Source organism: Andrographis paniculata, unplaced genomic scaffold, assembly GCF_009805555.1.
Source record: "Andrographis paniculata isolate CXL003 unplaced genomic scaffold, ASM980555v1 Contig46END, whole genome shotgun sequence".
Classification (NCBI taxonomy): domain Eukaryota; kingdom Viridiplantae; phylum Streptophyta; class Magnoliopsida; order Lamiales; family Acanthaceae; genus Andrographis; species Andrographis paniculata.
Window position 1 is genome coordinate 659,846 of NW_026137580.1, and position 21,594 is coordinate 681,439.

The window sequence follows — 21,594 nt, forward strand, 5'->3', positions numbered from 1 at the left end:
TATGATTCGAGGCTAACAAAACTTTGCTTCTGATTATATAACAATCTACACAATATATATTCGAGGCGAAGCAAAATTATGACGACTCGGGTGTGCGAATTGTGTAATCATCGCATGTATTGTGTGCAGTAACATGAACAAAAATGTGCAATTTTGCGCATACGACCGTAAATGGATTTCAAGACGGTAAGTATATATATATATGTAAGAGCTATTGTTCCCACAACAAAGAAACTAATGTTCGAATCTAAAAGATAGGATCGCGCAAGCTAAAGACTGTACCTTCTGTTACTGTTTCTCCCTCTCCCTCTCTCTCTGCACCTTAAATCTCGATGGAGGTCTTGAGGAGGTTCGGACATTGGCAATAGTTTGCTTCTTCGCCATTTCCATGTCAATATTATTATCCATACGCTCCACAATTACTCCCGTAAAAGCCTGTAAAGGAAGAATACTTGTATTGGAAGTGATTGTCACAAAAACTGTATGTAATCTTCGAATAGTTTCTAAATACTCAAATTAGTTCACTAAATGCGTAATAGGCAATAAGTGAAAAAGGTAATTGTAGAAACACAAGATATCGAATGAAAGGTATACAGTATTGCTTGTTGTGAGAGGAGCTTGAGCTTGAGCTTTCTTCTCCTTTTCTGCAGGTAGCTCCGAAGCTTTGTTTTTCATACTTGCACCGGGTATTTGAAGAATCCCATGTGATGAAGAGACATCTAAATGGATAGAATGAAATGGTTGCTTAAGTTCAAACTTTCCAAATGCGGCAATTAAGACTTCATTAAAACTAACGATAAACAAGTCACGTGTCAAAAAACTCTCAGCTGTGATCGTACGGATTTATTTTCCTAAACTCTTCTACTGACAAATGGATGGGATATTTCCCAAATGTTGATCGAAAAAATGAACAAACCAAGAATTGTAGACACGCGGAAATGCACAGGAAATTTAATGCAAGTTTAATTTATTACACTCATGGTTAAACTACGGATACGTGGGGTTGTAGCTGTCCATGTAGCAAAAAAATGCTTTATTTAAGAACTTACCTTTAGATATTGTCGGCGCCTCAGAAGCTTTAACCTGATTTACGAAGACGACAAAAACATTAATTACGATGGTGAATTTGACACAAAAAAGAAAGTTGATGATCACAGTTTAAGTGTAGATAACTGAAGCTTCTCGTAAAGAATTAAAGAAAAACCCAAAGCAACAATACCGGTGAAAATCCAACTGTTTGATCCGTAAAAACTTTATGGATGCTCTTTTGTGGCTCAATAGTTATCTGCTCATCCTCATCAGATTGCTCCGCCTTTTCAGCTTCCTCTTCTTCCTTTTCAAGTTCAGCCATTCGTGAAAGTATGCGATTATACTCTTCATCTTCAACTGTAGTTTTTGCATCATCCATCTTGCGAGGAGCAATCAAATCAGATGTTTTATAACCTGCAATTTTTTGAAAAGACAAGACATGATTCATCTCAACTGGGTTAAACAATGAAAATTACATCGTCGAGATAAGATACTACAGAAAATAAAAGTACACTTGGAAACCACCGTGCAGAAAAAAACACTAAACAGTGTATGAACATGTGACAAAGCGTAAATCTCTAAAACCGACTTTCGGATTTGCATTTGTTCAGTTATTTATGAATGGACTTATGAAAGGAAGTGAAAGGCTGTTAGCATCAGTTATGTAGAAATTTTAAAAGGCAAGTGGAGTTGGTTAGAGAAAGGTAATGTTAGCTATAATAGTTGGAATAGTTTGTAATAGTAGTTACTCATTACTAGTTTTGATACGTACCGAGCAAAATACTTTTATCTTCAGGAATGTTTACTCTAGTACATAAATTAATATCAAAGTTATAATTTAGCATATAACTATAACTTATACAATAATATAAACTAGGCCTCTGTCTTCTTGAATAAGTAGCTCTAATTCCTCATTGTCTATATTTCGCAATTTCTCACTTATTGGCATGGTATTAGTGAAGGAAAATCGATTTTTATCTTCCTTTCTAATTGATTAAATCACCTTGGCAGCAGCTTCGACTCTGCTCCATATCTCAACTCCTTCAAGTGAAGATCTTCTTTCACCATGCTTCATTCATAATTCTGAAGATCACAGCTCAGCTTTCACCTGAGCTGAGTTCAAAGAATCATGCATCTAGGAGAACGCGCGGTTTATTAGTTATTTCTATCTATAATAAGCAAGGTTTTCTCAATGGACCCATCAAGAAACAGAGAAAACAAACAAGAATTTGCGACTTCCAATAAATATAATAGCCTTGTTATTGCTTGGCGACTTCGTTCAATTTCACCTTCAAGTGCGTCCACTGTATTCTACATAGTACAAGCATTTCAGATTTGGGAGAAATTAGCTAAAAGATTTTTACAGCCTAGTGACATTAGAATCTTATATCTATAGCAGCAATTGTGCACAATTAATCAAGGTACTAATTCTGTATGTCACAGATTTGAACACTGTTTGGGAAGAACTTAGGAGTTTCGTACCCTTGCTACATTGTAGGTGGTTTTTGTACACAAGACCGGTTTAAATCAGTACGAACTATGAAGGCAGAGAAGAGAAGGATAATGCTTTTAGATACTTGAATAGGATCAATGAAACCCATCAAGGAATAAGAACACATAATGACATAATACTTATGAACCATTCCCTACCTTTGATCAAGTCTATAATATAGTAGTAGGCAAGAAACTAAAAAGGAAATTGCGGATTCTTAATCCAATAGCATCTGAAGCATCTACAATGGCTGTGATGAAAGGAATATCAAATATGATGTGTTCACACTGTGGAAAAGGATCATGCAAAAGATAACAGTTACAGAAAGATTGAAATTCCAATTCCACCAAATTATAAAAATTTCAATAGGTTTCAAACGCGGAGATCCAATGCTTCTCACCAGAATATCTTCGTCGATTTGGTGGAGCAACCTAAGGAGCATAAAGTTGTGGAGGAAATGAAATTTTATTCATTAATGTTTCCTAGAGATCAAGTTCACAGATGGCTTTACAAAAATGTTCTTTTTGTTCCCCTTATTCAAACTTACTCTTTTATATATGAGTAAATGCACTTAAAATTCATTGTATTCACATTTTCTTTGGGTCGAAATACTCGTGTCATTCAGGTCCACTCAACTCAGACAAAGATAGGATTGGTTAATAAAGTTGGTGAAATTTTACTACCTTGAGAATTCCAAAATGGCCACACAACTAAGTGATTTTTGACTCCATTGTTTCCCAGCTAGCTGTAAAACTTGGAACCAGAAAATAGGACATGCTTCTGTTGATAAACTTAAATTGATTCCTACACTTTAGAGAAGTCTTTACTTATTCTTTTTAGCAATTTCAAAACTATAATCACCAAGCCAAATCGTGTTTTGGATAAGTAAATGCCACTAAATAAAATTAACAAAAAAACGAACCTGATGTAGCTGATAATATGGAGTTATCTTCTTCAACATAATCTTCCCTGATCTCTACAAGACCATCCTGTCATAAAAAATATAAGCATCTATCATAGCTGAACAAGATATATGACCAGAATTCATAAATAATAAATCCGGCATGACTATACATTAAAATGACTCTACATACTGTAAAATCCATGTATAGTTCTGAAGGACCATAATTAGAAACATTGCAAGGTAAATTGAAAATTCCCGCTTTCAAAGACGCATTTGACTGACAAAACATGTTAGCAATAAGCTTTCGATGCAGTTTAATTGGCGCTAATGCATCCCTAGCCAGAGAATCCCCCCAAAGCTTATTTAAAGAAATATAAAATCATATCAAAGGATATTTACTTCACAGAAATTGCAATATCAATTAACTTGCCACGATGACTAATCAGATTTTCACAAATTTGCTCATGTCATGGTATGGTCTCTATTACTGTCGATTTAGAAAATAGCATATATCATTCAACCTATGTAAATTAAAGAAATCTAAAATTAGTAGAGAGCTAGATCAACCAGCCAAAAAAAGGCTTACAGCGGACTCATGAGCTGTATCGTGAAAGAATGAAGCCTCGGCCTTCATATCCTGTATGACGGCTTTGAGGGATTCGACCTGATTCTCCAAAGTCTTTCCTCTTCTTTTCAAAATCTCAATTGTTTGTTTCGATGTTCTTTCAGCGTAATAGCCTTCTCCCAAAAGGACCTGCAGTTACACTTGAATTTCTAAGATAAACAATAATCATAGATTTTACTAAAATGCTAACTATACCCGCATACATATCACCATCAGATGTTCACTGATGTGGCGTGAAGAAAATAGATCATTGATAAATGAATTACAAATAGAGTTATTTTTCTGCTTTCCAATTCACCTTGGCTGCGTATAGTTTCTACAATAAAATAAATCTTTCAACTCTAATTAATATCATCATCAAAATCTTAGGAGATCATCACATACAGCACCAATTTTCCATTATGAAAATCACGTAATATCACACTCATATCACAAGCAAACACCCCAAATTTCTTTCCTAACAACAATAACAGTTAGAAGAAGGAGATAGAAACAAAATGCTAAATGCCATGGTGAAAGAATTACCATGAACTCATTGGTGTGAATCAACCGGCCAGGGAAAAATGCAGCTTTCCCAAAAGGAACCTATTAAATCACAAAGATATTCAAGCACACAATATATATATATGTATAGGCAGTAAAAGGCAAAGAGAATAAGATTGTGACCATAATATTGTGGTGGATTTCCTCGGGGAGTTTCTGGACGAGGTTTATGAGGCTAACATTGTCGTGAATAAAACCCTTGAGTTGGTCGAGTTGCTGGCGGCGCTCCTTAATTGTATCCTGCACTCGCCTCGAAGCTTTCTGTGCTTCCTCCGCCGGGAACACAGAGGATATCGGAGTAACTGTACCCTTCTTCTCCATTATAGTACGGACGTGAACTTCAATTTCACTTTGCAAGAAACCATAAACGGGACGAAAGGTAAGGGCGTGGATTAGACTTGCCCAACCGGTTTCGAACCGGCGGTATCGAACAGAAAGCGAACCCGATTTTTACTCGGTTGGATTTCGGTTCCTATATTTCCCTGACTCGATTTCAACCGGTCCAACATTTTCTTTTATTGAAAATATATGTATAAGAATTTTTACCATCTCCAAAATAATACTCTCCCTTTTTCATTTATCATGTCAAACTTTTCTATTTATGTTTATATTATTTTTAAAAAATAATTATACACTTTAATATTATTTAAAACTTTCTAATTAATAATTTTATTTAATTTTAATTAAATTAATTTGTTTTTTTAATTTTTGTTAAAATTATTTTTATTATACGATAATTATTCTACTAATATAAATTTAATTATTTACTAATTATATCTCTTATAAATTTTTATAGATCTACAATAAATAAATGAAACTTGTAGCAGAGATGGAGAGAGGATTAGAACAATAACAAAAAATTATAAAATTTAAAATATTAAAGTGTATAATTATTTTTAAAATAAATAAATAAATTACATTAGAAACAAAAGTGATAAAATGGATAAGATTTTATTTTTGCAATTACTCCCATTCTCAGCAGATTTTATACTCTCCCACTCACAATAAAAGGTATAATTCTTTTTACAAATTTGCAATAAAATTTTAGAAGGTGCTATTTTTGTTGTGTTTATTTTATTTTAACTGTGAGCTAGTTTATTTAGATCAATTTGTAAATTTTATTTTTAATTATATCTATAGTATATTTTATTTTTTAATTATATTTGTAATAAAATTTATTTTTTAAAATATTTATATTTATATTGTAAAAATGGTTATAGTAAATTAAATATTCGTTTATATATTTATATTTTTATTTTAACAATTATATTTAATTAATTATTATAAGATTAGGATAAATTTCATATAAATGATTTAATAATTAAATTTAGAATAGTATACTTATTGACTAAATATATATAATACTAATAATTCGAATTATTAATTACTCCATTTATTTAATAATATATACAAAATCAATTTGTTATAAATATTTAAAGATATTTTATTATATATTTTAAAATTATAATCATAATATTTAAAATATTAATATAGATTATTGTTGTTAAATATGTAAAAATAATATGTATATATATTGAATGTTATTTGTAAATTTATAAAATTATATAAAAATAAAATAAAAATGTATATTTTTTTAAGTCTGCAAAAATAAAGAATATAATTAAAAATAAATTATTTAATTGACCCTGAATAATAATTGTATATAAATCTAAAAAATATAATATATATATATATAATATATAGGGTAAATATACTAAAATAACATATATTGAAAATAGTAAAATGTATATATTATTGTCGGATGAATTGAGTTTTATTTCTTTTCATATATATATATATATATATATCATCAACATGTTTTTTTATACTTAAAATAAATATATATATATATATATATGAAACTAAAACAAGAAACAAACATATATTATATTATCAATTCAATGTATAAGTATGTTTTATAATTTATTTTTGTTTATTTTAATTCAATATTTCATTTTACTTCTTACTAAACTTATTATGTAAAAAATAATAATCTATAACATCAAACAAATTTATTATATTATTATTACAAAAATATAAGTATTATCCAAATATATCTAACTCTAAAAGTCCATATACAACTCTTAATTAAATGTAATTGAAATCAAAACTGATGATTTTTAAATAAAATTGTTAACAACTCAAAGCATAAAACAAACAAACGATTTTATTATGGGGAGTGAAGAACTCTTACACTGTCATTTATTGACAAATATTCCGGTGTACAGAGACGAATATTAACATGATACACCATGATCATAAAGTATTAAAGATATAAAACAACACATGAATAAACTTTAGGAAAATCACTGTGCTTTTTTAAAAATACTTACATATCACCTCAAGTGAATATTAAACTAGCTCAAAAGCATTAAATTAAATTAATAGCTCAAAAGTTGTAAATTAAAACAATAGAACCTAAACAATGATCATCCAAGAGTGTAAATCATTAGTAGTGCTTTCCAAATACCTTTTTACACCAGTTACCTGTTGTGAGCCTCAGAAATTTACAAAATCAGGACAAGTATCTAGTAACTCATAGTCATACCTGGACCAAGAGTAAAGTGAAAATTAGGTCCAATTTTAACAAAAATTAACATTATTCAAACTAAGAAAAATCGAGATTGAAACCGAAAAATAGATCAAAATTGTGTTTAAAAAAGTTTAGTTTAGTTTTCCTTTACAATAAATCCAAATCTGTAGCGCAATTCAAACTGTTTGAACAAGTTTACCTCAAAATTTAATTTTTAACGACAATACTTTGTCTATTAACAACTGATTAGTATGACAGTATTGCATTTTGAATAGCTGCTTAATCAAAATTTATTGTTAACCTTATTTTATAATTAATCAATCGATTTTGTACTTTCGTCCTATCTAAAATTTAATCTATCATTTTTTTTATATATAAATAATTATAGTTGCTACAAATATGAAAAATAAAATAAAATCAACATCTACCTCATTATTACAACAATGACATTTATATAATTTAATTATATTACAAAGTTGGCTTATTTATAGTGGATTCTACCAATTCTACCTCATCTATTTACAAAAAGTTTTTTTTTGAAAATTGGGCTTTCACATTATATTTTTAGGCCCACCCAAGGCCCAATTACATAGTGGATTCTCACCAAGTTGAACCTTAGATCTCCAGCAAATCGTGTCGGTCGTCAACATTTCATATTTTATCTGTGGGGCCCAGTTGAAAAGTCGCGTCACGCCACGTAATGATTACGTCACAAAACTCTGCGATCTCCAGCCGTTAAAATGGAGGAGGCTTCGTCATCGCAGCCGTTGATCCGCTTCTTCAAAAAGATAATATTATTTAAAATTAGGCGTTGAAATCACGCGCCGGAGTATACCATACGCCACGTGTCCCCTTTGTCGGCAGAGTGCTGCCCCACCACCAATAATAATCCATGAACCACCAAACCGCGTGGACTTTGACTACTTGCAAAGTCAACCCTAAACAATCAGCATCATTCAATTTTATGACACCGGTAATAATATTCGCGATATTAGAACAAAATTTTAAAATAATTTTGATAAAAATAATATAAGTCGGAAAAATTCCACCAAGCCGTACACGAAATTTCTCTCAATAAAAAAATAAAAAATAAAATTAATAATAATAATAAAATTAATATAGTAATATTATTTTCGAGTGGCTTCCAAACCGTCCATTCACCGATTCATTCATTGATTGAGTCGATTCTTCCTCACCCCCACTCTAAAAAGTCAGCGCCTTGTTTTGTCTATGGAGGACGATTGGGATCTGCACGCGGTGGTTCGAGGCTGCGCCGCCGCCTCTTCATCTTCTACTGGCGGCGGCGACGGGCGGCGCGATTTCAGCGGCGGCGTTTCTCCGGCGGCATGTTCTGGAGATCCGTTACCGTTAGAGGAGGTGAAAAAGGAGACGGCGTTAAAACAGGAGGAGGACTTACGTCATGATCTGTACGGGCAGAGGCCGTTCTTGTTTCCGGAATCTTCTGAAATGACGATAGTGCCCTCGCACAGTCTGCCCGGCCTAGGGAATTCGTCTCCGCTCAGCTCTCTGCTTCTCGACAGAAAACCGGCGGCGGCGGCGGCGCCGCCGCCGCCGCCGTTCTCGGTGGTGAATCTCCCGAAGGAGAGTGCTCAGAAAAATAGCTCGTCGTCAAGACCTAGTTCAAAGAAACGGTAACATTAATTAAATAATTAATTAAATGATTAATTAATAATAATATTAATAATAATAATAATTTAGAAATAAGATAGAAATGATGTATGCAGGAAGAGCGGGATGAAGAGGGTGGTGAGTCACGTGGGAGCAGAAGAAGTGTGTGCGGATGTGTGGTCATGGAGAAAATATGGGCAGAAGCCTATTAAGGGTTCTCCTTATCCCAGGTTAATTTGCTTTTCTTTTCTTTTATTTTTATTTTTATTTATTATTTTATTTTAATTTTTTTCTATTTTATTCCCTCTATCCTTTAAAAATGTGACCACATTTTTAAATAAGGGAGATAATAATCCCATTTTACGAAATAATATTCTTGATCTTGCCTTGAATTCACTTCATTTGCTTCCCATTTTTATTATTATTATTAGTTTTATTTTTCATATTTCTTATGAATGAACTTGTATTTGGTTGCAAGTTAGGAGTTGTAAGTTGGAAGTTCAATATTATTGTTTTAGTAATAAGGTGTTGGTGGTAAGTTAAATTATACTATAATAAAGTACTATATTAGATATAGAGTAAATAATTAATATTATAAAAATATATAATTTTTTAAATATATTTGTTTATTTAAAAGACAGAGAAATAGTATTATAGTATAACAATTTTGAAAAATAAAATAAATTTATAAACATAATGATATCAATCTACACTCCAACTTGTAAGCAAGTGGACCTTGTTATTCTTTCATTTTTGTAGCTTCCAAGTAATAATGTAGTATGCATGTCTCACATAATCCATATAAATGCATGCATATATATATATATATACACACACTGGTCGTCTCGAACTTTTTTGAAATCTTGAGCAAAAATAAATTATAGGTCTTATAAACACATGATTAAAATATATTTTTAAAATAATATTACTGATTGGCATCAATCAGACAAAATGTTGAACGTGGCGGTTTGGACATTGTCTATTTGAAAAAAGAAGATGAAAAACAAACTGTCCGTAGGTTTGAAAAAGAAGAAAGACTGAGAGAGGGCGAAAGAGAGAAGAGAGAAGGTGGGGCGGGTTTGGTCTGAGCTAGTGGACACAGTGCGATAGGATGTAAGGTAGACAAGCGTAGAGGACGATTTAATTTGAAAATATAGGGTGATGTATGATTAGGAAGAACAAATTGGAAAAAATATATGATTAAAGTTTAAAATTTTAATTTTAGAATTAAATTGGATGATTATGAAGAAGAAAAAATATAAATTAAAAATTAAAAATTAATTTTAAAAATTTAAAAATAATAATTGATAACATTTTAAATTATAGACCCTTTATTAATTACGGGCTTGACCAGTTATTCACCCTATTCCTGCTATGAGCAACCCAGCGTGTGTGTGTGTATATATATATGTGTGTCATTTCTAAAATATATAGTAGAAGTTAAGCTTGTTCACACATTTAATTTCTAAAATAAAGATTAGATTAAACTCAAATGAAAACACTTCTCATTATATGTTATACTTCTTCTGTCTTGAATGAAAATATACATTTAATTTTTTAATAAATTAAAAAATAATAATATATTTTTTTTATCTGTAAAAGTGTGTCTAAAATGATTTTACAATTTTGTCTCTTGGTTTTTATATATATATTAATAAAATGATATGTTTGTAATTTATATAAAAATTAAAAATATTTTAATATTAATATATAATTATTTTTACTATCATAAAAAATATATAATTTTTGAGATAAGACAAAAAAAATAATAAAATAGGTATCTTCAGTTATAACTTAGAAAATATATGAAAAAGACTATAAATAATATAATAAATAAATTTTATATTAAATTCTTGATTTTTTTTTTTTTATAAGTGGATAGAATATTATATATTTTGGGTAAACTTTGTTGTTTTAAAATTCTTAAAATGATTTATAAATTTATTTTTATTTTATTATTTACCTCTAACATATTGGTACACAAATGGAGAAATTAGAGGTTAGGAGTACGTTCATTTAGAGCACGGTAGTGACTTCTTTTTTTATAATCTCACTGCTAAATGGAAAGTTTTTGTCAACCTATCTTAAAAATTATCATACAGTAAGTTGTTTTTTAGCAAAAAAAAAATCGAAAAAAAAGTTACTCTTAAAAAAAAAAAGTATGTACTGTGGAATATTGTGAATGTATTACATTAAAATTAATTTTTTCAATCTTTATAAATTAGAAAATATATATTTTAAAATTTGAATAATACTTTTAAGTATAATAATACTATAAAGGCCATTTTATTTTATTTTTTAATTTATGTAAAAAGACAGATTCTATGTAGCTTGGTACAATATCCGGTTAATATAGTTCTATTTTATCTTCTCCAATTTTTTCTAATTTTATTATTTTGCAGAGGTTATTATAGATGCAGCACTTCAAAAGGTTGCGGGGCTCGAAAGCAGGTGGAGCGCAACCGGTCGAACCCGGGAATGTACATCGTCACCTACACCGGCGACCACAACCACCCTATGCCCGCCAACCGCACTTCCCGACACAAGCTTCCGCCCGATCATGCCAACCTCGATATCCTCAAACCAGCTAATGATCAAAAGTCGTCAATGGAAGAAGAAGACAGTTTTTGCCCACTTGAAGACGATTTTTTCGATGGCTTGGAGGGCTTTGCCGCCTCCGGGAGTTGCTCCATCGATGATTCTCCGGTGGAGTTCGACGGCGACGGAGAGAATTGTCGTAATGTTGTATAATTAATTGCTTAGCATGTAGAAGAAATTACTTTGTAGTTTACATATAGGAGAGTAAAGTAGCTAGACAAGTTTGGATTTGTTTATTAATTTTGAAAAATTTTGTTATTGTATAGCTTGGTTATTTATTTTGTCAATTTATTTAGGTATTTAATTTAAGAATGAATATGCATGGTGTATATTGTTTGTGTTGTCGTAAAAAAATCGCCACCGACGGCTTAATCGGAAAAGCCCGTCGGAATTGATTTAATCGTAGGGTTCCCCGGCCTCCTCAAGAAAGGATCCGGGCTATCTCGCGATAACCGAAAAATTGGTGAAAAAAGAAGGTAAAATAAACAAGAACGAAGCTAGAAATTAAATCGATGAAAGCTGTAAAAATTCTGAAAAAAATACCGCGGAAATTAAATTATAAAGAAAAAAAATTAATGTTGAAGAAGATGATTGCTTGTCCCGGCGTCTTCTTTTCCCTTTTATTCTCTAAACCTTGTTCGGATAAGGTTTACTCCCTTATTTTTCTCCAACCTCCCCAAATTATTCTCACTTTCAAATTATGCTTTATCCGTTTCTCTTTTGACCAAATATCCCCACTGATTTGGGCCTTCTTGTAGGCCGTGTCTCTCCCTAAGTTGGGCTCCCGCTTGGGCTGGCCCTTTGGTCAAATTTTGGAGTGTACAGTTTGTTATATATCTATAGGTTGAAATCATATATATTATTTTTTAAAAAATAATAAAATTGTTTGTACAAGAACAAGACTAAAGAAACTACATATGCTAAAGTTTTTCCGCTTCGAGATATTGGGACATGCTTTTATGTATAAGAAATACTTCATTCTAGAATATTTGTAACATGTACTAATGCAAGAATTTAATCTTTAAATTCGTTGTGTACAATTTTACTTTTTCTATTAATAAATCGAGCTTTACACCAAAATAGAAAAGAAAAAAAATGAGTGATTTTAGTATAATTAGATTTATTTGAGATTAATAGATGTTGATATTAAGTGAACTTTGAGATGAAACGCGTAAAACATGTGTTCGAAAAATTATTTTCAACATCATTGTAAGTTAAAAATGATGGAATCAAATAAAAACTTTGAGGGCATATTGGATAGACAACTTAATCACAATCAAAACTAAAGCATGTTAAGAAAATTGAAATGTGTGACAATATCATTGTTATACCCAATATATTTTGAGTCATATTGTCTTAAAAAAATTTTAAAAAAATCTGTGTCTATTTATAAGTTCATGTGTCTAATTATATTATTGAAATGTAATTTCATATCAATGTTTGGCTTGAAACAATCATCAATTCATTTTGAAATTAAAGTTTGAACCGAAGAAACACATCCATTGGATTTAAATAAAGAATTGTTTATAATACCAAAAAGAATACTCTCTCCGTCCCGCATAATTTGTCTATATTTTCTATTTTTGTTCGTCCCACATAACTTATCCTTTCTATTTTTGGAAATATAATTATGCACTTTAATCACATTTTAAATTTTAAATTTTATAATTTTCTTAATTTTAATTAAACTATTTATTTATTTTAATCTTAATCTATAATTATTTTTACTAATACACTTCTTAATTACTTACTAATTATACTTTACCTAAATTCCCGTGTCTACAGTATTAGATGGGACGGAAGGAGTATAATATATGCATAGATTCACGCAAATGATATCGACCTTATTTGTGTGAGAAAATTGTTCATCCAAATTACAAAAAAAATAATAATAATTAAATATAAAAATATTATTAGTTTTATATATCAACGATTCGCTTCGTTATAGTTAATATTAAAAACGCATTTATTCAAAAATAGAAATTGAACACATCCCTTAATTCGGAAAACTTTATATCCTTACATTCTATTTTTTGTCATTTACTCTTACATCAACATTTATATATACTACACAAAAATTACATTTATATTACACATACTCATAATTTTTATATTATTTACACAATTTTTTATAACTCATGTAAATAAAAATATATTTTCAAATAATTTCACTAAATCTTTTAAAGATGATATTTGCTATGAACCAGAGTAGTAGATTTTCAACTACATATTTATTTTGAAGTATTACTCTTTATCATTTTTTAACTCATAATTAATACATTATATACTATAATAATTCTATCTTATTTAATAAGTGAGAAAAATAATTTTTAACAATTATGATTAAAAATATAATTATATTATTTTAAGTAAACACACTTTTAGTATGAACTGTAATAATCTAATAATTAGTGTTAAAAAATTCACATTATTTGTGGGAAAGTCCTCTATGTGTTCTTTTTCTTTTTTTTTTTCCTTTCAATTTTCATTTTTTGTTACTCGCAAATTCTGTATTATAGTACTCCTTTCGTCCCATGTATTGTAGATACGGAAATTTAGGTAAAGTGTGATTAGTAAGTAATTAATAAGTGTATTAGTAAAAATAATTATCGTATAATAAAAATAATTGTGAATTAAGATTAAGATAACTAAATAGTTTAATTAAGATTAAAAAAATTATAAAATTTAAAATTTAAAATGAGATTAAAGTGTATAATTATATTTTCAAAAAATAAATGGACAAATTATATGGGACGAACAAAAATAGAAAATAAGGATAAATTATATGGGACGGAGGGAGTAATTTATTTTAATATTATTTTTTGGAGGAACATTTGAATTAATATTCATCGTTGAAAATTTCCTACTTAGGTCATATTACATATTGGCATAGCCATAATTATATAGTTTGACTAATTAAAAGTAGGTTAGAATTTATTCTCTCGGAGTCTCACAGTTACACATCAATTATTTCAACTACTTTACCAACATATTAATTTTCAAATTATTGTACAGTCAATATTTTTTAAATTTTTGTTGGACTTAATTTTTATTTGTGTTTTCATTTAAATAATAATTTGATATAATTTTTTTTTATAATATAATACTCTTTCCCGTTCTAATACAATAGTGTTGTTTACCATTTTTGTCTGTTTCAAAACAATAGTCTTGTTTTCGTAAGTAACCATATCACCGTAAAACTACCTTTACTTTTTCATTTTTATTACACAATTGCCACTATTTTTTACACTGATACACTCACAAGGGCAAAAAAAAATTTTATCCATAATTTTTACCAACTACTAATATAATATCAATATTCTTGTTTATCGAACAACAATATAAAAAGAGAGTAAATAAAATCTAAAACATGAATAAAGAGAGTAAATAAAAAGCACTTTTTTAGTGCTTGTTTACCGAACAACAATGTATGCGTTTACACATTGAACTGTTAAATATGTTTATTTGTGATTCTTATAAAATACTCCCTCCATACTTAATTTCAGTATTTATTTGCTTTTTACACGTAGTTTTATAAATATAAGTATTATATTGGGATATAGTAAGAATAAAGTAAAAAATGACTAAAATAATCTTATTAGTACGTGTGTGATATAAATGTAATGACATTTGTGGAATATATTGTAAGTTGTAAAGGTATTTGTAATGTTAGGTAAATAGTACAGTTACTAAAAAAGAAAATAAATACTTTATAAGACGGACTAAAATAAAAAACTAGATACTTTTGTTATGGGACGGAGGGAGTATCTTTTAAAATGAAATAATTATTAAATATATTACTCTTTATAAGTTGAAGTGGATTTATTAAGAAAAATAAATATTTTATTAAAAAATTTTTTTAAAAAAAAGTATAAAAATATAATTAAAATATTTTTGAACATTTAATTATAAATTTAAAAAAATAGAGAATGTAATAAAGTTAATGGCGTTTATTGTAAAAAAATATTGAATGAGGTATAATAATTAAATTTTAATTTTTTAATTTATTAAAATATAGTAACTGAGTAAATTTCATGGACGGGCGAAAAAGAAAAATTAAGAAAAAATTTGACGGATTAAAAAAAATACATTGAATATGTTTCTTTTGAAAGAATGTTGAAATACTTTTCTTTTATATGAATATAGAAGATCGTATAAAAAATATAAAAATAGTTAATATATGTAATACAAAAAAAATATATATGCATAAATAAAAATAAAAATAAAATAAAAATGAAAAAATGAACGATTATAAATATAACGAAATTGAAACAAATGGCATTAATTTCCTCCAAAATGTGCACATATTTTGAGAGAGAAGTCAGTATGAAACAGAGAATCAACAGACCGAAGGGTCCAGTGTCCCCACTTAGGTGGGACCTACACCTATGCCACGTCACCACCTACTTCCTCCAACACTCGATATATAAACAGAACACCAGAAAAATTCAATGCTACATACCTCTTAACTAATGGCTGAAACTTCCGATCAATCACGCCCCCTCGCCGGCGCCTCCGACCGCCCAACCAGCAGCGACGACGAGGAATCCGCACTCACCGGAATCCGCCGCAAGCGCTGCGTCAAGTGCTTCACCTGCGTCGCCGCGCTCCTTCTCATCCAAGCAATCGTCATCGTCGTCCTAATCTTCACAGTCTTCAAAGTCAAGGATCCAATCATCCGCATGAACAGAGTCACCGTCACGAAGCTCGACCTGGTCGCCGGAACCACCACTCCGCGTCCTGGCGCGAACATGACTCTAATCGCCGACGTCTCCGTGAAGAATCCGAACTACGCCTCGTTCCGGTACCAGAACACCACAACGGCCCTGTACTACCACGGATCTGTGATCGGCGAGGCGCGCGGTCCGCCGGGGAGAGCGAGAGCGCGCCGGACGATGAGGATGAACATAACCGTCGACGTGATGACGGATCGAGTACTCGCGAACTCCGATTTCGCGTCTGATCTCACCTCTGGCCTCCTAACTATGAGCAGTTACACAGAGGTCGCAGGGCGCGTGAAAATGGTGGTCGTCAAAAAGCACGTGACGGTGAAGATGAACTGCACCGTGACCGTCAACATGACGACTCAGGCGATTCAGGAACAGAGGTGCAAACGCAAGGTGAAACTCTAGAATGTTCCATTTCTACCGTATCTATACGTACAGAATACTGTACGTATTTTTTGGTTCTGCCTCTGTTAATTATTACTGCTTGCTTTACTGTTAGTTTTCTAGTGTTTAGTGTTGCATAATTATAGTGTGTGATTTTTCCGTTGATATGTTTGTCTGTATAAATAAATTAAATTAAGTTTTAGGATTATTTCAATTTTGGTTCAATTTATAGTAATATAAAATAGATATGATCCAATAAATTGAGAAAAAAGGAAATGTAGCTACATATATGTGCAGTGTAGTGCATTGCAGTCTTCCTTTGTGGGCCAGACAAGGACTATGATAAATTGTCTGCAATTAATTAATCAATGTTTAGGTTAGGTCCATCATCGTAAAAAGGCTATTGACTACCTCGTCTTATCAAAATATAAAAAAATTTAGACAAAATATAATTAGTAACTAATTAAAAAATATATTAGTAAAAATAATTATAAATTTTATTAAATATTATATTAATAAAAAATTTAAGCATTCATCAATTCAATCTAAAAAAAGAAACACATGCTTCAAGCCTTCAACGGATCATTCGCATGTACAGATTTGTTTGAAAATATTGTCAGTCTTTTTCTTTTGTCTTTATATATATATATAAATATAATATTTTGTTGCTATTAATAAAAATATAGTTATTTTTAATAGAAAATTATTATATTTAACTATAATTTTATATAAAAATAAAAATAATTTAAAATACAAAATACAAAATACAAATGAAATATATTGACTTTTAAAAATTTATCATATCTAATATATTTTTTTATTTAATTCAATATAGTATATTAAAAAAATAAAATATTGTTTACAATAAATTAAACATCAAATTTTTTTACGCAAAAATTTTAGTTATTTTTCAAATAACCTAAAATACTAAAATATGTGTAAATGAAGTCATACATTTTAGTATTTACATTACTTGTTTTTAAAATAATAATAATTATTATATATATTAAAAAGAAAAAGAAAAAGCAAGCTCATATGTTCAGTTGTGTTTTCATGAAAATAGCGTATCAGGTAAAAAGATAGCAGGTAAAACGGGAAAGGACCGGAGTTTTTTTGAATTTCAATGTTCAGTTATGTGATTTCAAATTAAAATTAAAATTTTATTATTTATTATGTATAATTTTTAATACAAATATATATATTATTTTCATAAATTATTAAATTAAAATATTATTTAAACAAGAATTTAAATTAACTTTAAATCAATTTAAAATTACAATTAAAAAAATCAAAAAAATCTGTTAGGTGCGTACATTCTATAATATCATATATATATATATATATATAAATAGAGGGCGATTGTGTATTAATGGCTTGGGGTGGATTTGGACTTTCTACTATAAATTTTTTAATATATCTTTTTAAAAATTGATAAATTACGTATTTTTATTATTTTTATATTATCGACACAATTCTTTATATTTTATCTAAAAAAATTTCTTTCAAATCAAAACACAAAACAAACATTCCATTTAATTTTATTTAACGTAAATAAATAAAACAAAACAAAATGAAACGAAAATCTAAACAAAGTGTAATACAGACACACCTCATATGTTTTTGTAACCATATTCATTCTAAAATAATCTTAAATTGTTTTATTTTAAATTTCAAATACTACTTTTATTTGTTTCAAAAGTATCAGTTTATTTCGCGCATACGATTTAATAAAATTAAATTTTAAGAATAATTTGTTGTATTTTAAAAAATAAAAATGATAATTTGTATTTGAATGATTGAAAATTTCAATGGACAATAGAGATGTCTTTAGAATGAACGTTGAAATAGTAATTTTTTATCCAATTCTTCAATAATCTTGAATTTTAGCTCTAGATTTATTGCAATAAACATTGGTTTGTTTATATTGCTTTTTGTATTTGAGTTTTAATTTTTTGATAAAATAATTATTACTTTATTAGATATAATATATTCTATTAAAAAAACCCAATATATTTTTCTCTAAAATCATAATATTATATAGAAAAAAATAAGGAAAAAAATAAATTGAACAAATAATGCATTACTTCAAGTTTAAAGTGACATTATTATTATTATTATTATTATTATTATTATTATTATTATTATTATTATTATTATTATTATTTCAGAGTCCCAAAATTTAAAGAAAATTACTATTCTAGTTAGTATTTACTATTTCAAAAATTACCTCCACTTACAAAATTAAATTAAATATTTATTTTTAAGTATAATATTACAATTTAATTTATATATTTAAAGTAATATATCGAACACGTATTTATGTTAGATTAAACAATTATTTTAATTCAAAGTTGCACTATTTAATCCAAAATTTAACTCTAATTTGTGAGTCTTTGCCTAATTTTTTTTTTATTTATACAATTTTTTTTATATTTATACAATTTTTTTAATTCAAATATTAAATCAAAAATTTAATTTTTTTAATATTTTCTATTACATTAAAATTTAATTTTATATTGCCTTCATCCCACTCCAAGTTTTGTAATAAATTAACAAAGAATACTCTCTTCGTCTCACTTAATTTGTCTACTATTTCTATTTCCGTCTGTTCTACATATTTTGTCATTTTGTTTTTTGAAAATACAATTATACACTTGAATCACTTTTTAAATTCATAATTTATAATTTTTTAATTTAATTAAACTATTTAGTCATCTTAATATAAAATTATTTTTATTAAATCATAATTATTTTTACTAATATACTTTTTAATTACTCACTAATTACACAATACCTAAATTCCGTGCATAATCTAAATGAGACAAATTAGTGGAGGGAGTAGTATTTTAAGAGTTAGTAGAAGTGTGTAAGAGACTTTGACATTTTTGCTCTTTAACTTTATGTATAAAATAATTATATGTGCAATAGTATGTTTGTAATTTAGTTAACGATATTTTTGTATTAATACATAATTATTTTTACTAAAATGAGTAAGTAATATTTATTTGTATTACATTAAATAATATTATTATTCAAAACATTAACTCAAATTCAAACCCCATAACAAACAAAATCATACTAATATTTTTTTTATCTTTTTTATTTACAAAATATATTTTCATTTAAAACATATGTTAGTTATATAGCTTTTGTATTCCAAAGAACAAATCAAAAATACTCCCATAACTGATGATCCGATGGTGTCTAGTGCATTTGTGATCGACTTTGATTAAGTATTTAGGTTCGACCAAAATTTATCCAGAACACACTCGAAGAACAACGGTCGCAGGTTCCAACTTAAAAAACAAAAAAAAAAAAGAACAATGCATTTTTATATTGTTGTGAAATCGTTTTTTTGGTCTTCCCCAACCCCCACTTGTAAGTGGGGTTTTGTTGGTGTTTGTAATGCATTTTAACATAACAAATAATAATGCAAATGTATATAATCACTCTCTCTCTCGTAATTAAATATTCATTTTTTTTTACGTAGTTTTAGAAATATTAGTATTATATTATGATATAATAAGAATAAAGTAGAAATAACTAAAATAAATTAATTAGTATGTGTGATATAAATGTAATAGCATTTGTGTAATATATTATAAGTTGTAAGGGTATTTGTAACGTTAGATAAATAGTACAATTACTATAAAAAAAAAAAAAAAAAAAGTAAATGGATACTTTAGTTTGGGACAGACTAAAATAAAAAAATAGATAATTTATTATGAAATAAAAAATGTATTTTTTTACTTGTTAGATATTCCTCGAATATATAAATAAATATATAATTAATAAATAAATAAATAAATAAATAATTGTGGTGGAGCTTGGCTTGACAACAGCCGACCCACCCACGCACCCATTAAAATCAATCTATTGTTGATTAAATATTCTGTCAAACATAATACAAAAGCTAATTCCAATTCACAACTTTTTCAAAACCCTTTTCTTTTCTTTATTTATATTTTTAATTACATATAAAATATTGTGTCCAATAAATATTATTATTTTTATTTTTAATAAAAGAGAAACATAAACGAATAACACATAAAGAAGCCAACAAAAAATTGTTTGATTTGTGCTTAATTTTGAGTGTTTGTTTAATTTTTTTTTTAAAAAAAATAAAATTATTCTTTTTATACTAATTAAATTTATATTTGTTAAAAATATTTACTAAAATACTCCCTCCGTCCACTTACGAAATTTACATTTACTTTTGGTGCGATGTTTAGGAAATAATAGTATTTTAATTATAGTGAGTAGTTAAAAGTAATGTAATAACATTTTTGCCCTTACTTTTTATGTGTAAAAGTAAAAATGTGATGTAAAGTAAGGGTATTTGTGAAAAAAAGTAGAGTATTTAATAAAATGTTAACTTTGTAATTGGACGTCCCAAAATGAAAATATGTAAATATTGTAAGTGAACGGAGGGAGTAATTAAAAAAAAAAAAAACTTAAAAGAGAAGGTAAGTTTATGTCTTAATCCATTGCATCTTATGATTAATTCTATAACTCTGACTATCATATAAATTGTCAGTATTAAAAATATTATGGCATTATTCTATATATATTTAATATTTATTTATCATAATTTTAATATAAATATATTTATGTATGTTATAAGAATTTTTAATCAAATTTTATTATTCATTAATTTCCTCTTAAAATATTAAATCATAATTGTGTTTTTATTTTTTTATTTTATATTACAATAAAAATTAGTTTATATTTAAAATATTAAATTAACACATATTTATATTATATCAAATAATTATTTCGATTTAACATTTATTATTATTGTATAAGAAAAATTCATATACAATAAATTTTAAAAAAAATGATCAATAATAGACAGCACAATTTACAATAATAATAACTCCACACCAAGGAAAAGTATTTATGTATTTGAAAGTAAAATTAATTTTTAAAATAATATGAAAATAAATATTTAATTTATAAAAATGTGTCGTAATCATAACGTGATCCTATTTACAAACGAGAATCTTCATGTTATCTCTACTCTTGTTTTTATTATTATTATTAAATATTATTATTAATCATGTTTACATCTTGAATTATTTTTTTTTATTTTTCCTGCTTTATTTGAAAAAAGCTAAAATGTTTTATTAT

The 21,594-nt window shown here is 27.8% G+C and overlaps 3 protein-coding genes across 4 annotated transcripts; 2 read left to right on the forward strand and 1 right to left on the reverse strand.

Moving 5' to 3' along the window:
• Positions 1–70: 70 nt before the first annotated feature.
• LOC127252330 (uncharacterized) lies at positions 71–4,966 on the reverse strand. The gene is made up of 8 exons (XM_051276469.1): positions 4,717–4,966; positions 4,576–4,635; positions 4,012–4,179; positions 3,444–3,510; positions 1,220–1,443; positions 1,050–1,083; positions 595–719; positions 71–435 (listed from the first exon to the last, which is right to left on the reverse strand). The coding sequence occupies exons 1-8, from the start codon at positions 4,912–4,914 to the stop codon at positions 289–291; spliced, it is 1,023 nt and encodes a 340-aa protein (XP_051132426.1). The 5' UTR covers positions 4,915–4,966; the 3' UTR covers positions 71–288.
• A 3,225-nt stretch (positions 4,967–8,191) lies between these two features.
• On the forward strand, positions 8,192–11,663 carry LOC127252304 (WRKY transcription factor 22-like). Of its 2 annotated transcripts, none has more exons than XM_051276408.1 (3): positions 8,192–8,778; positions 8,857–8,985; positions 11,158–11,663. In XM_051276408.1, the coding sequence occupies exons 1-3, from the start codon at positions 8,357–8,359 to the stop codon at positions 11,504–11,506; spliced, it is 900 nt and encodes a 299-aa protein (XP_051132365.1). In that variant the 5' UTR covers positions 8,192–8,356; the 3' UTR covers positions 11,507–11,663. The 2 variants fall into 2 exon arrangements, with proteins under 2 accessions (XP_051132365.1, XP_051132366.1); XM_051276409.1 differs by having other exon boundaries at positions 8,194–8,778; positions 8,872–8,985; positions 11,158–11,662.
• A 4,152-nt stretch (positions 11,664–15,815) lies between these two features.
• On the forward strand, positions 15,816–16,778 carry LOC127252580 (late embryogenesis abundant protein At1g64065). The gene has a single exon (XM_051276813.1). It carries the CDS (start codon positions 15,826–15,828, stop codon positions 16,483–16,485), a length of 660 nt encoding a protein of 219 aa, XP_051132770.1. The 5' UTR covers positions 15,816–15,825; the 3' UTR covers positions 16,486–16,778.
• The last annotated feature ends 4,816 nt before the right edge of the window (positions 16,779–21,594 follow it).

Excerpts from the sequence above, each read along its gene's own strand:
- LOC127252580 (XM_051276813.1), top strand. The coding sequence starts at position 15,826 with ATGGCTGAAACTTCCGATCAATCACGCCCCCTCGCCGGCGCCTCCGAC.
- LOC127252304 (XM_051276408.1), top strand. The coding sequence starts at position 8,357 with ATGGAGGACGATTGGGATCTGCACGCGGTGGTTCGAGGCTGCGCCGCC. Across the intron at positions 8,779-8,856 it reads AGACCTAGTTCAAAGAAACG|AAATGATGTATGCAGGAAGA; the intron begins GTAACATTAATT and ends GAAATAAGATAG. Across the intron at positions 8,986-11,157 it reads AAGGGTTCTCCTTATCCCAG|AGGTTATTATAGATGCAGCA; the intron begins GTTAATTTGCTT and ends ATTATTTTGCAG.
- LOC127252330 (XM_051276469.1), bottom strand. The coding sequence starts at position 4,914 with ATGGAGAAGAAGGGTACAGTTACTCCGATATCCTCTGTGTTCCCGGCG. Across the intron at positions 1,444-3,443 it reads CATATTATCAGCTACATCAG|GTTATAAAACATCTGATTTG; the intron begins GTTCGTTTTTTT and ends AAAAAATTGCAG. Across the intron at positions 436-594 it reads CTCTCACAACAAGCAATACT|GCTTTTACGGGAGTAATTGT; the intron begins GTATACCTTTCA and ends CTTCCTTTACAG.